Source organism: Gorilla gorilla, chromosome 20 (assembly GCF_029281585.2).
Source record: "Gorilla gorilla gorilla isolate KB3781 chromosome 20, NHGRI_mGorGor1-v2.1_pri, whole genome shotgun sequence".
Lineage (NCBI taxonomy): Eukaryota > Metazoa > Chordata > Mammalia > Primates > Hominidae > Gorilla > Gorilla gorilla.
Window position 1 is genome coordinate 21098168 of NC_073244.2, and position 15347 is coordinate 21113514.

The 15347-nt window shown below is 47.7% G+C and overlaps 1 protein-coding gene across 2 annotated transcripts in view; it reads right to left on the bottom strand.

Annotated features, from left to right (window-relative positions):
* LOC115933039 (sortilin-related receptor-like) overlaps window positions 1–15347 on the bottom strand; it is a 224638-nt gene that overhangs the window by 165649 nt on the left and 43642 nt on the right. For both annotated transcript variants that reach the window (XM_055372001.2, XM_055372000.2), the window contains exons 12-13: window positions 13098–13281; window positions 200–285 (exon numbers count right to left, since the gene is read on the bottom strand). In XM_055372001.2, coding sequence (XP_055227976.1) covers window positions 200–285; window positions 13098–13281 — 270 coding nt within the window. The remainder of the gene's footprint in view (window positions 1–199; window positions 286–13097; window positions 13282–15347) is intronic.

A 15347-nucleotide genomic window follows, 5' to 3' on the forward strand; every position in this document is an offset into this window, starting at 1 on the left:
CACCAAACCTTCTTCGGTCTGGGCCCTCCCTTAGCAACCCTGGGGCTTTATACTCCCTCTCCACCAATCCCTGATGACCCCGGTGGTGCCTCACAATGGACAATGCCAAGTAGCTCCCGCATCATTCCAATGACCCCTCCCCCATCTCAGTCTCCCACTCTCCTCCCAAGGACAGGTCCTCTCTGGAACCTTCACAAACCTGATTTCTGGTCCTCCCCAACCAGCTCCCTGTCCCTGCTTCTGGGCGCTCCTTCCTTCCTGAGCTCCCAGGGTTCCTCAAGGTCACTTTTGGCGACAAAACATAAAAAGTAAATGATGGCAGGATGGCAGGAAGAACCTCATACCCAAGCAGAGTGCCAGGTTTTACAGCCTCCGCTCAGCCATTCATATCCTAAGCAACAAAACATCAGCAGGATGCGGAAGGTCCCAATAGTAAACCATCTCCATCACATCCATGTAGCCATCCGTCCATCAACCTGTATCTCAGGAACAAATGTAGATACATTCATTTTAAGCATGCATGGTATATTTACAAAACTTAACCTGACTTATTTTGTTCCAGCAAATCTCAATATATTTGAGAGCAATCAAATCACACAGCATGTTTCTGATCATATAACTGTGCTAGAAGACAATGATTAAAAGCTAATTCAAAATTATTATTTGCTTGGAAATTCAAAGTGCCCTTATAAGACATAAACATAAGAAAGAATCCAAAATGAAACAAGATTGCCTTTCAACTCAATGGTAAGATCATCACATGGCAATAAAATGTCTCCCTCTGGCCTGGGAATTCCTCTTTGTGGCACAAGGTTGTGTGATCTCAAATCACCCCTAACCCACCTAGACATTTTAACATCCGAAACCGAGTGATGAGGTCCTTATCTATATCATCTTACTGCCTGTGTGTGTGGACTTTAAATTCTGAACCCAAATGAGGGGGAGAAAAGCAAGTTGACTTTCATGATTGACCTCTCAGGGATGTCCAAGGAATCTGTGCATTTCAGGAAACAAAGTTCATCAGCTTCTCTCCTAAGGTATTTGCCCACAATACCCAGAGGGCTTGGCAGCATCATGTGTGATGGGTGGGGAGCTCCAAGCAGGTGGGCAGGACCCAGGGGCCTGGTGACCAGGACAGACCCCCACTGTCCATCACCTTTCCTGGCCCTGTCCTCAGCTAAACTTCCCACAGGCCTTCTGCCTGATCATACAGAGTGTGCCCAAACTCTCTCAGGCCTCTGGCAGCTGAAAACCACTGCTTTAAATCCCTTTACCATTTACTATGACATACGGTTATTGTAAACAGGAAATATTCTATTGATGCTACAAATGGAAAGCCAATGCCTTTACCATAAATAGAAAAACAACCCTAAGAAACAAGCAAAACAAAAACAAAACAGGGGCTGGGTGTGATGGCTCATGCCTGTAATCCCAGCACTTTGGGAGGCCGAGGTGGGCGGATCACAAGGTCAGGAGTTCCAGACCAGCCTGGCCAATATGGTGAAACCCTGTCTCTAATAAAATACAAAAATTAGCCGGGTGTGGTGGTGGGCACCTGTAGTCCCACCTACTTGGGAGGCTGAGGCAGAAGAATAGTTTGAACCCAGGAGGCAGAGTTTGCAGTGAGCCGAGATTGCACCACTGCACTCCAGCCTAGGCGACAGAGCGAGACTCTGTCTCACAAACAGCAACAACTACAAACAAACAAACAAAAAACAGGGTTAACAAAACTATGGAATTCAATTCTATTTGTATGCTGCAGCCATGTTCCAGCCCTAGATTTGGCTGGGCATGGTGGCTCACGCCTGTAATCCCAGCACTTTGGGAGGCTGAGGCAGGCGGATCACGAGGTTAGGAGTTCGAGACCAGCCTGACCAACATGGTGAAACCCCGTCTCTACTAAAAATACAAAAATTAGCCAGGCATGGTGGCACATGCCTGTAATCCCAGCTACTCAGAAGGCTGAGGCAGGACAATCCCTTGAACCCGGGAGGCAGAGGTTGCAGTGAGCTGAGATCGCGCCATTGCACTCCAGCCTGGGCAACAAGAGCAAAACTCCGTCTTAAAATAAAAAAAAAAGCCAGGCACGGTGGCTCGTGCCTGTAATCCCAGCACTTTGGGAGGCCGAGACGGGTGGATCACAAGGTCAGGAGATCGAGACCATCCTGGCTAACATGGTGAAACCCTGTCTCTACTAAAAATACAAAAAATTAGCTGGCCGTGGTGGTGGGCGCCTGTAATCCCAGCTACTTGGGAGGCCGAGGCAGGAGAATGGCGTGAACCTGGGAGGTGGAGCTGGCAGTGAGCCGAGATCGTGCCACTGCACTCCAGCCTGGGTGACAGAGCAAGACTCTGTCTCAAAAAAAAAAAAAAAAAAGAGGCAAAACTAATAGTATAATTTATAAGAAAGGAAGATTAACGAATTGGCTGTGATACTTGGTACATTACCACAAATTTTAAAACATGAAGTGAAGATTTTACCAGAAAACAGCAGAACACCAGTACTGCCTGTGATACAGGTGATAAACTGGATTTTTTTTTTTTTTTGGAGATGGAGTCTTGCTCTGTCGCCCAGGTTGGAATGCACTATTGCGGTCTCGGCTCACTGAAACCTCCACCTACCAGGTTCAAGAGATTCTCCTGCTTTAAGTCCCAAGTAGCTGGGACTATAGGCGCGTGCCACCACACCCAACTAATTTTTGTAGTTTTAGTAGAGACGGGGGTTTCACGATGTTGCCAGGCTGGTCTCAAACTCCTGACCTCATGTGATCTGCCCACCTCAGCCTCCCAAAGTCCCGGGATTACAGCCATGAGCCACCACACCTGGCCTTAAATTTTTTATAGGCAGAGTGCAGTAGCTCACGCCTGTAATCCCAGCACTTTGGGAGGCCGAGGCGGGTGAATCACCTGAGGTCAGGAGTTTAAGACCAGCCTGACCAACATGGCAAAACCCTGTCTCTACTAAAAATACAAAAATTAGCTGGGCGTGGTGGTGCGCACCTGTAATCCCAGCTACTTGGAAGGCTGAGGCAGGAGAATCGCTTGAACCTGGGAGATGGAGTTTGCAGTAAGCCGAGATGACACAGACTCCGTGTCAAAAAAAAAAAAAAAAAAAAACAGGAACAGAAAACAAAACAAAACATATACAAAAGAAATAAAATACATTTAGGCCAGATGCTGTTACCTGCTGAAGCCCTCTCTGTTCAAAATGGAGATGAGGAAACCTTGGAGATGTGTTAAAGATATAATAGCCAGCCGGGCGCGGTGGCTCATGCCTGTAATCCCAGCACTTTGGAAGGTTGAGGTGGGTGGATCACCTGAGGTCGGGAGTTCAAGACCAGCCTGACCAACATGGAGAAACCCCATCTCTACTAAAAATAAAAAAAATTAAAAAAAAAAATTAGCCAGGCATGGTGATGCATGCCTGTAATCCCAGCTACTCGGGAGGCTGAGGCAGAAGAATCGCTTGAACCCGGGAGGCAGAGGTTGCGGTGGCCGAGATCACGCCATTGCACTCCAGCCTGGGCAATAAAAGCAAAACTCTGTCTGAAAAAATAAACAAACAAATAAATAAATATATAAAAAGATATAATAGCCAATGAGGTACTGTGTGCTTGTAGTCCCAGCTACTTGGAAGGCTGAGGCAGGGACATCCCTTGAGGCCAGGAGTTCGAGGCTACAGTGAGCTCTGATGGCACCACTGCAGTCCAGCCTGGACAACATAGTGAGACCGTCTTTCAAAAATAAATAAGCAGGGTGCAGTAACTCACACCTGTAATCTCAGCACTTTGGGAGGCTGGGGTGGGTGGATCACTTGAGGCCAGGAATTTGAGACCAGGCTGACCACGAAGGTAAAACCCCCATCTCTACTAAAAATACAAAAAAAATTAGCCAGGTGTGGTGGTACGTCCCTGTAGTCCTAGCTACTCAGGAGGCTGAAGCAGGAGAAACGCTTGAACCCGGGAGGTGGATGCTTCACTGAGCTGAAATCGTGCCAATGCAATCCAGCCTGGGTGACAGAGTGAGACTCTGTCTTAAAAACAAAAACAAAAACAAAATGCTGGAGTCATGCTGAGCATAGGGAATGTGAAGGTCCTGGATTGAGACAGGCTGAGGGAAGGACAGCTGTGCCCTCTCCTCCTTCTATTCAGCTCATGGGTTCTATGTTCTTACAGAGTGGAGGGCAGAAACCCCTGCATTATTTAAAGCATTATTCTTTCTGTCGGTCTCATTTCTGTCTCTTTCTCTGTCTCTCTCACATTCAAACATGCATAGTTGGATTTACCAAGTTAAATACAGGTATATTATGACTCCAGTGTTTGTAGCTTGTCAAAGCATCCCCTCATGATTTGTTTCTTCCTGTGGCTTCTACAAAAAAAAAAAAAAGAAAAAAGAAAGAATGAAAGAAGAAAGAAAGGAAGGAAGGAAGTAAGGAAGGAAAGAACCCAGAGAGCTGGGCATGGTGGCTTATACCTGTAATCCCAGCACTTTGGGAGGCCAGAGCGGGCAGATCGCCTGAGGTCGGGAGTTCAAGACCAGCCTGACCAACATGTAGAAACCCTGTCTCTACTAAAAATGCAAAATTAGCCAGGCATGGTGGCACATGCCTGTAATCCCAGCTACTTGGGAGGCTGAGGCAGGAGAATTGCTTGAACCCGGGAGGTGGAGGTTGCGGTGAGCCGAGATCGTACCGTTGCACTCCAGCCTGGGCAATAAAAGCTAAACTCTATCTCAAAAAAAAAAAAAAAAAAAAAAGGTAAAAAATTAGCCAGGCGCAGTGGTGTGTGCCTTTAGTCCTAGCCACTAAGGAGGCTGAGGCTGAGGTGGGGGGATAGTTTTAGCCCAGAAGTTTGAGGCTACTGTGAGCTATGATTGTGCCACTCTACTCCAGCCTGGGCAACGGAGTGAGACCATATCTTTAAGAAAAGCAATGCATAATGAGATACTACTTCATATCCACTAGGATGACTAATACTCAAAAAGAGAATAATAAGTGGTGAGGATATGGAGAAACAGAAACTCTCCCACATTGCCGGTAGGAAAGTAAAATGGGGCCTGCCACTTTGGAAAGCAGTTGGAAAGTTTAATAAAAATGTAAAGATAAATTGATCCAGCAATCTTATTCCTAGGTATCTCTCACTGAGAGGAATGAAAGCATATGTTTACACAAAGTAACATAAACTCGCCTCCTGAGTAGCTGGGATTACTGGCGCTTGCCACCACACCCGGCTAATTTTTGTATTTTTAGTAGAGATGGGGTTTCATCATGTTGGCCAGGCTGGTCTCGAACTCCTGACCTGAGGTGTGATCCACCTGCCTCAATCTCCCAAAGTGCTGGGATTACAGGTGTGACCCACCTTGACCAGCCTAAATTCAACTATTTGAATTATATATATATATATATATATATATATATATATATCTATATATATATCTATATATCTATGGTCTATATATAAACATATATATAATATATAAAATAAAATTCAATTATATATGTTGTAATTAAACCATTTTTTTTGTTCTGATGGGGTCTCACTATGATGCTCAGGCAGGTCTCAAACTCCTGGGCTCAGGATATCCTCCTGCCTCAGCTTCCCAAAGTGCAGGAAGGTGTGAGCCACCATGCCCAGCCAATGGTTGAATGGTGTGTGTGTGTGTACATACGTACATACACATACACATACTTTATTTACTTATTTATTTATTTATTTATTTTTGAGAGACGGAGTCTCGCTCTGTCGCCCAGGCTGGAGTGCAGTGGCGCGATCTTGGCTCACTGCAAGCCCCACCTCCCAGGTTCACGCCATTCTCCTGCCTCAGCCTCCCGAGTAGCTAGGACTACAGGCGCACGATGCCACGCCCTGCTGATTTTTTGTACTTTTAGTAGAGACGGGGTTTCACCATATTAGCCAGGAGAGTCTCAATCTCCTGACCTCATGATCTGCCCGCCTCAGCCTCCCAAAATGCTGGGATTACAGGTGTGAGCCATCGTTCCCGGCCACATATACATATTTTAAAGAGTGATCTTCATCAGAAATTCTAGATGAAAAAAATAAAAGTAAATATAATTTTTTTAAAAAAGAATAAGGAAATGTTTTCCCAAATGCCTCTGACAAATTACCCCTTGTGATTTATTGGCCCAAGGTGTGGCATGGGGACTGGCTTCCACTGACCGGCTTCGTCCTGGGTTCTGGAAGGGAGCAGCTGGTCATGGAAGCTGGGGCTAGCATCAGTGCCCGTGAAGCATGTGGGCTGTGGGTAGGGACCATTACCTAATCAAAAATCAGGGGATTGCAAGAAGGTGAAAGCGGATACTAGGTGGACAACTACTAAGGTGTCAATTACACCCAAGACTGGCCACTAGATACAGACCCCTCGCCCTGCATTCTCCAGCCCATTATCCACATCCTGTCTCCTACTTCTCTGCCCACTATGGCAAAGGGAGGCAGAGTGGGGGTGGGAAGAGTCACTGCCTAAAACATGGCTTTCCTGCAGGGTGACCAGCTGTCCTGGGACTGAGTGGTTTCCTGGGACATGGGACTGAAGGTACCAAAACGGGGGAAGTTCCAGGTGAACTGGGAAGGGTTGGTGACCTGGTCACCTCACCAAACAGAAATAAAGAAGCACTCCTAATGAACTGTGGATCCTGTCATCAAGCACCAATGGCTGCTGATACCACAAAGAGACAATTGGTCATTGTGCGTCTGTGAGGAAAGCACGCTCAACACCATTTATGAAATATTTTTTGGCAAAAAGATTGAACACAAATACAAACAAGTCTGTAGATCCAAGTACCAATTCATAGGAAATACAGACTGTGGAGTGTTTAAAATGGAAACTTACTGGGCGCGGTGGCTCACACCTGTAATCCCAGCACTTTGGGAGCCCGAGGTGGGTGGATCACCTGAGGTCAGGAGTTCGAGACCAGCCTGGCCAACATGGCGAAACCTCGTCTCTACTAAAAATATAAAAATTAGCCGGGCGTGGTGGCAGGCACCTGTAGTCCTAGCTACTTAGGAGGCTGAGGCAGGAGAATCACTTGAACTCAGGAGGCGGGGGTTGCAGTGAGCGGAGATCGCACCACTGCACTGCAGCCTGGGGAACAGAGTGAGACTCTGTCTCAAAAGAAAAGAAAACAAAAGAAATGATCTCCTGCAGAATGCCCAGGAGGAACACTGACTGAGAACCAGATGCTCATGCTGGCATTGGAACCAGGCTTCTTGAGGTCCCCTCCTGAAAACCTCTTTTGCTCTTGGCAGGCTCTCAGTCTCCATGCTCAGTTGGCTTCACCCCAGGGATACCAGGCACTAGGGGGTGGAGGACAGGTACCCTGCTGACCAGGCCCCCAAGAGGGCTCCACAGCTCGCCCTGCCTCCTCATTTAGGCAGCATGAATTGTTGCCAAGATGGCTATTATTTTTATTTTTAATTAATTAATTAATTCTTCTTCTTCTTTTGAGATGGAGTCTCACTCTGTCACCGAGGCTGGAGTGCATTGGTGCGATCTCAGCTTACTGTAGTCTCCACTGCTTGGGGTTCAAGCGATTCTCCTGCCTCAGCCTCTTGACATTTCTGTATTTTTAGTAGAGATGGGGTTTCACCATGTTGGCGAGGCTGGTCTCGAACTCCTGACCTCAGGTGATCCGCCTACCTTGGCCTCCCAAAGTCCTGGCATTACAGTTATGAGCCACTTTTTTCCTGATTCTTTGTACTCTTTTGTAGTTTGCAAATGTCTACGATGAGCACATATTGCTTTTATAATCATTAAGAAAAACTCGGTAAATACTTAAGAGGGAAAAGTATTTGCCATGAGGTTAACAGATGGTTCAAGCAAGGTTTTGAAAAATGGCCACAGGCCAGGTGCCGCGACTCATGCTTATAATCCCAGCATTTGCATTTTGGGAGGTCAAGGTGGGAGGATCGCTTGAGCCCAGGAGTTCGAGACCAGCCTGGGCAACAGAGTGATATCCCATCTCTATAAAAAAACGTAAAAATACATAAATAAAATTTTTAAAAGAGAAAAATGGCCACATTGTTGGAATAAAGATCCTTCTCCCAAGAGGACAAGGGAAGAATTCAGCAGTGTGAAGTCGGAGCACACCGGGTTTCTTGCTCATGGTGCTTTGGATGTCCTGGCGACCGGATTCCCTGTCACGGGGGGCAGGGTAAGGGTGAATTCGTCTTGAGTGCTATAGGATGTTTAGCGACATCGCTGGCCTCTACCCTGGTTGCCTGCCATGGGCAAACCCCACTCCAGTTTTGACATCCAAACATGTCTCCAAACATTGCCAACTGTCCCCAGGGTGGGGGCAACTTGCCCCTGATGAAAAACCACTGCTCTAGGTATTAGGTTCCTAAGAAAGAAACCAGAGTCATGAAGATGTGTTTTACCTTCCAGGTATGAAGGTTAATGAGCCATTTTTTTAAATCCCTTAAAAATCTGTTCCCCTAAGGTGCTTGAGGCAATCTGTGAAAATGGTTCACTATTCACTTTATCCAGAAAACACCACAGAATCATGCAGATCAAGAGGTTCAAATCTTCGTGTTCACCTTAAGAACATTTGTGAGGCCGGGCATGGTGGCTCAGGCCTGTTATCCCAACACCTTGGGAGGCTGAGGCAGGAGGATCCCTTGAGGCCAGGAGTTTGAGACCAGCCTGGTCAGCATGGTGAAACCCCATCTCTACTAAAAATACAAAAATTAGCCGGGCGTGGTGGCACATGCCTGTAACTCTAGCTACTCGAGCGGCTGAAGCACAAGAATTTCTTGAACCCGGGAGGTGGAGGCTGCAGTAAGCCCAAGATCGTGCCACTACACTCCAGCCTGGGCAACAGAGTGAGACTCTGTATCAAAAAAAAAAAAAAAAAAAAAGGCCAGGCGCAGTGGCTCACGCCTGTAATCCCAGCACTTTGGGAGGCCGAGGCGGGCGGATCATGATGTCAAGAGATCGAGACCATCCTAACACAGTGAAACCCCGTTTCTACTAAAAATACAAAAAAAATTAGCCGGGCGTGGTGGCAGGCGCCTGTAGTCCCAGCTACTCGGGAGGCTGAGGCAGGAGAATGGCGTGAACCCGGGCGGCAGAGCTTGCAGTGAGCCAAGATCGCGCCACTGCACTCCAGCCTGGGCGACAGAGCAACACTCCGTCTCAAAAAAAAAAAAAAGAAAAAGGAAAAGAACACTCCTGAAAGCGCCCAGGCCATCAAAGGTATGCACATACAAAAGGCCACAAAGTATCAGAAAGATGCCACTTTACAGAAACAACATGTACCATTCTGACATTATAATGGTGGAGTTGGTAGATGTACCCAGGCCAAGAAGTGGGGCTGGCCACAAGGTCGGCGGCCCAAAAAGAGCACTGAATTTCTGCTGCACATGCTTAAAAATACAGAGAGTCACACTCAACTTAAGGGTTCAGATGCAGATTCTCTGGTCCTTGAGCATATCCAACTGAAGAAAGCACCTAAGTTGCATTACCGGACCTACAGAGCTCAGGGTCGGTCGGATTAACCCATACGTGAGCTCACCCTGCCACATCCAGATGATCCTGCCTGAAAGGGAACTGTTCCTAAATCGGAAGGGGAGGCTGCACAGAAGAAAAATATATCCCAGAAGAAATTGAAGAAACAAAAGCTTATGGCATGGGAATAAATTGGGAATAAATTAGGAATAGAAGGAATGCCATTAAAAGTTGAAAAAAAAAAAAAAAAAAGGAGAGAGGGAGACAAACAGTAAAAAAGATATATTTCTTAGAAATCAGTAAACTGAATATCCCGGGAGAGAGGTCGGTATGGCCCCATTCACAAGCCTGGTTCCTGCCCATCCCCCCTCAAGGATTCTCCCAAACCAAATACCAACACCTGCACCCCTTCAGCCTGGGTGTTCTAAAAAAAAAAGAGCTGATTAATCCAACAAGGAAAAAAGTTCCCCTTTAGGAAGAGCCAAAAATGTGGTTTAAACAAACCCAAGGTCATTGGCGCTTCGAGTTGGCTAAGGCTGGGCAAGACCAGACCCTGATGTCAAGACTTTATAGCCAGGGCCCCTCCAGAGCAATGGAAAAGGGTGGGTGGTGAGAGAGGGGGGTGCCCCAGTTTGATGTAAGACCCACTGCCAAGGACTTCTATGTAACCTCAAAGGCAGCAGGTGGGGAGGTCAAACTGGGAAAATGAACGCATGAGGTGCCAGGGTGGTGGGCGGCATTTGCATCACCAAATTAAGTGCTGATGTGTACAAAAATCACAAAGCATCTGGCAGCCTTCCATGTTCTGTATACACTGCTTGGATACTCTAGCAGCTCGGAAAGAAAGGGGACATTTAAGGACATTTTTTGCTCACCTGGATGGAAGGGTAGAGAGACAGACCTCACGCTGGGCAAAAGATTCAGCTAAACCCACACATTTTGATTTAGAGAGCACAAAGGGTATTGCCACCTAAAAGTAGCCTGCCAAGCAGGTCAGTGAAAAAGTCACCAAGAAGTTGCAACAATGCATTGCTCGGGCTGAGAGACAGACAAAGGGGGATTCTGCAGCAAGAAGAAACAGGCTAGACTCAAGGTAGAACTTCCCAACCACAAGGGAATGAACATGCAGAAATTCAGTCTAATCAAATAATTTAAAAGCTGAAGGGAATGTCAGCTATCATGCACTGGCAAGAAACAAAAATCCAACTGTTTTTTGAGACATGGTCTTGCTCTGTCACCCAGGCCGGATGGAGCGCAGTGGCATGCGTTTGGCTCACAGCAGCCTGACTCCCAGGCTCAAGCGATTCCCCCACCTCAGCCTCCCGAATAGCCGGGACTACAGGTGTGCACCACCATCCCACCTAATGTTTGTACTTTTAGTAGAGACGAGGTTTCACCATGCTGCCCAGGCTGGTCTTGAACTCCTAACCTCAAGTGATCCACCCACCTTGACCTCCCAAAGTGGTGGGATTACAGGCACAAACCACCACACCTGGCCACCAACTTTTCCTTTAAAACCACCAGGGCTCATGACAGCAGTATTCACAAGAGTCAGAAAGTGGAAAAAACCTGAATGTCCATCAACCAGTGAACAGATCAACACAGTATGGTCTATCTGCACAATGGCATATTATTCCGCAATAAAAGGAAATGAAGCTACAACATAGATGAACCTTGAAAACATCACGCTAAGCGTAAAGGCCGCCAGTCACAACATTCCACCTATTGTGATGCCATTTATATGAAATGTCCAGAATAAACAATTCTACAGAGACAGAAAGATTAGTGGTTGCCTAGGGCTTGGGAGGTGCTGGGGAAAACAGGGAGTCATGGCTGATGGATTGGGGTTTCTTTTGGGGGTGATTTAAAAAAGTTCTAAACCTGACTGTGGTGATGGTTGGATTGTGTGATTTAAGTGGGTTAATTGTATGTTGTATGAATTTTTGTTTTCTTTTGTTTTGTTTTTCTGAGACTAAGTCTTGCTCTGTTGCCCAAGCTGGAGTGTAGTGGCACGATCTCGGTTCACTGCAACCTCCGCCTCCCAGGTTCAAACTATTCTCCTGCCTCAGCCTCCCCAGTAGCTGGGCCTATAGGTGTGCGCCACCATGCCAGGATAATTTTTGTATTTTTAGTAGAGACAGGGTTTCATCAGGTTGGCCAGGCTGGTCTCGAACTCCTGACCTCAGGTGATCCACCTGTGTCAGCCTCCCACAGTGCTGGGATTACAGGCGTGAGCCACTGCGCCCAGCCTACGTGTGTGAATTACATCTCAAAAAAGCACTTATTAGAGACCACTAGGATCTCTGCAGAGAAGGAGCTCCCACTCCCACCCCAGGCAAAGGATGAGAAACTCAGAGACCAACCTGAGAACCAACCCTGCCAGCAGCTGCTGTGTATCCTGGGGCTGGTCACTTTGCCTCTCTGACACTCAGTGGCTTCCCAGGGCAGTTAGACCAAAACCCACCTGGAAGGCCCTGCAGGACAATCACTGTGCTGACCTCTTCTCCTGCCCCCCACGTCCTGGCACACCATGGTCTGGCCACACCACCCTTTTTGTTTTGTAAACAAATTGAGCTCACGCTGGTCCTGAGGCCTTTGCACTGGCTGTTCCCTCTGCCCACAACACTGTTCCCAGATCTTCTCCCTGCTGGCTCCTTCCCATGCCAATGCAACCTCCCCAGAGAGGGTTTCCCTATCCCCTGCCTGAGTTGCCACAATGACACCCATCACTCCTCAGCCCATGGCATTGTCTTTTTTGTTTCCCCTCCAAAGCACTTAATAGCATCTGAATTTTTTTTTTTTTTTTTTTTTTTTGTAGAGTTGGGGTTTCAGTGTGTTGGCCAGGCTGGTCTTGAACTCCTCCTGGCCTCAAGGGATCCACCCACCACGGCCTCCCAAAGTGCTGGGATTACAGACGTGAGCCACTCTGCCTGGCAAATTTTTTGTATTTTTTGTAGAGATGAGGTTTCGCCATGCTACCGAGGATGATCTCAAACTCCTGAGCTGGAGCGATCCCATCCTCCCACCTCAGCCTCTCTATGTGTTGGGATTACAAGTGTTGGGAACCACCACGTCTGGCCCTGCTGAACTGCTTTATGAGGGAGGAAAGTGAAGCTCAGATGGGTCTGAAGGGCAGGCCTGACGTCACATAGCTGGGGAGATGAGCGGCCGGGGACTGAACCCAGACGTCACCAACCCGAGCCTGCCAGCTTAACTCCGTGCTTCACCTCACGACCCTCACATCTCTTGTGTCACGTATGTCCTCAGTTTCTCTCAGCCCCGAGAGCCAGGACTTTAATTACCATCGTTCCCATTTTTGCCATAAGGACCCTGAAACTCATCAGGTCCAAGGTCATGTTCCAGGAAGGCGCTAGACCCTGCCCTGAGGTCAGCTGAGCTGAAGCCTGGTGCTCCCGTCCCCTGGCCATAAAGCACCGAGACTCTCTCCCAATTCAGCGCTGCAGGGACTAAGGTGGTTTTCCACATTGCTTCTTTAGGGGGCTCCATCCAGCTCCCACCGTCATGCCCTGATGAGCCGCCTTCCCCAAGTGGCTGGTGGCAACCTCAAAGAGGCCAATGTGGCCCTTCAAGTTGCCAGACACCCTGAGCAGGTGGAACTCTGGGGCTGCCCCTACCGTTCTCCTCTGCGTCCTGCTCCTGCTCTGTGCTGGCATAGGTACGCAGGAGCTCGGCGAAGGCGCCGTCTCGGGCCAGCAGCTCCTGGTAGGAGCCCATCTCAGAGATCTTGCCGCCACTCATGACGATGATGACGTCCACCTGCGGCAAGTAGCTCATACTCTGCGTGACCAAGATCTGCGTCTGTGGGCAAAGAGGACACCCGGCCACGTCAGTGCACATGTGTGAGACTGCCTAGCTTGGCAGAGTGAAGACTAAAGGAGGAATGAGCCGACGAACACCTGGCGGGAAAAACTCAGGTCTGAAGGTGGGACACGCACCTGCGATAACAGCATCCAGGAGCAGCTGAACCTGTGCACACGGTCCTGTAACCTGCATGTGCAAAGGGCCTGCCACGCCTCAGGTGCTGAGCTAAAAGCTGGGGAAGGGCCGCAGGAGAAACGAACACTAGTAGAATAGTGCTTGCTGAATGGCAAAAACGCAGCAAAAAGGGGAACGGGTGTACCAAGTGTGCGGGTTTTGCAATTTTAACAAAGGTAATGGGGAAGGTTATTTTTTAACAAAAACCTGAATGACAAGAGGTAGGGAGGGAACCATACAAGTGTGTAAAGGAATAAAAGGATGGTGCCACAGCAAAACAGTTCGTATGCAATGGCTTTTTTTTTTTTTTTTTGAGACAGAGTTTCACTTTGTTGTCCAGGCTGGAGTGCAGTGGCACGGTCTCGGCTCACTGCAACCTCTGCCTCCCGGGTTCAAGCAATTCCCGTGCCTCAGCCTCCCTCCGCGTAGCTGGGATTACATACGCCCGCCACCACACCTGGCTGATTTTTTTTTTGTTGTATTCTAGTAGAGATGGCGTTTCACCACGTTGCCCAGGCTGGTCTCAAACTCCTGACCTCAGGCAATCTGCCTATCTCGGCCTCCCAAAGTTTTAGGATTACAGGTGTGAGCCGCTGCGCCCAGCCCAATGGCTTAATTTTTTTCTTTTTTTTTTTTTTTTTTTTGAGATAGGGTCTCGCTCTGTCGCCCAGGCTGGAGTGCAGTGCTGCGACCTCAGCTCACCGCAACCTATGCTTCCTGGGTTCAAGCGATTCTCCTGCCTCAGCCTCCCAAGTAGCTGGGACTACAGATACGTGCCACCATGCCCACATAATTTTTGTATTTTTTGTCAAGACAGGGGTCTCATCATGTTGTCCAGGCTCATCTTGAACTCCTGAACTGAAGCGATCCATTCGCCCTTGGCTTACAAAAGTGCTGGGACTACAGGCATGCGCTACCGTGCCCAGCTCTGGCTTAATTTTTTTCTAAAACAACTCCCGCTGTCAGCCACCCCCAAAACCACTACAAACTATGCACATGCATACATTTTATCTGCAAATCTGAAAGTTTGGGAAGACATTCATCAAACTATTAATAGAAGTCAGCATATGTTTCCTTAAACAGCTAACGGTCAATCTTTTCAGCTTTATGGATCTTACAGTTGCCATGGCACCAACTCAGCCCTGCCGAGGTGAAGTAACTGTAGATGATGCTTTAAAGAACAGGACACGTGCAGTGGCTCACACCTGTAATCCCACACTTTGGCAGGCCAAAACGGGAGGATTCCTTGAGGCCAAGAGTTAGAAACCAGCCTGGGAAACATAGTGAGACCTGTCTCCACAAAATAAAAATAACAATAAATTAGCCAGGCATGGTGCTGCATGCCTGTGGTCCCAGGAGCTACTCAGAAGGCAGGAGGATTGATTCAGCCGAGGAGCTGGAGGCTACCATGCCATGACTGTGGCACTGCACTCCAGCCTGGACAACAGAGGAAAACCCTGTCTCCAGAAAAAAAAGAAAAAAAAAATACATTGGCCATGTTCCAATAAAGTTTTATTTATGGACACTGATATCTAAATTTAATACGATTTTCAAATGTCATAAAATATTCTTCCTGTTTAGATTTCTTCTATTTAAAAACACACACATCATTCTTAGCTCAAGAGCCATATAAAAAGCAGGCAGTGGGCCAGATTTGCTAACCCTTGCTCTCTAAGAGAAGAATTAAAGATTAGGGATGCAGGATGAAGAGGGACTATTTTATTTATTTTATTTATATATATTTTCTGAGACGGAGTCTCGCTCTGTTACCCAGGCTAGAGTGCAGTGGCGCAATCTCAGCTCACTGCAACCTCCACGTCCCGGGTTCAAGACATTCTCCAGCCTCAGCTTCCTGAGTAGCTGGGATTACAGCCATGCACCACCACACT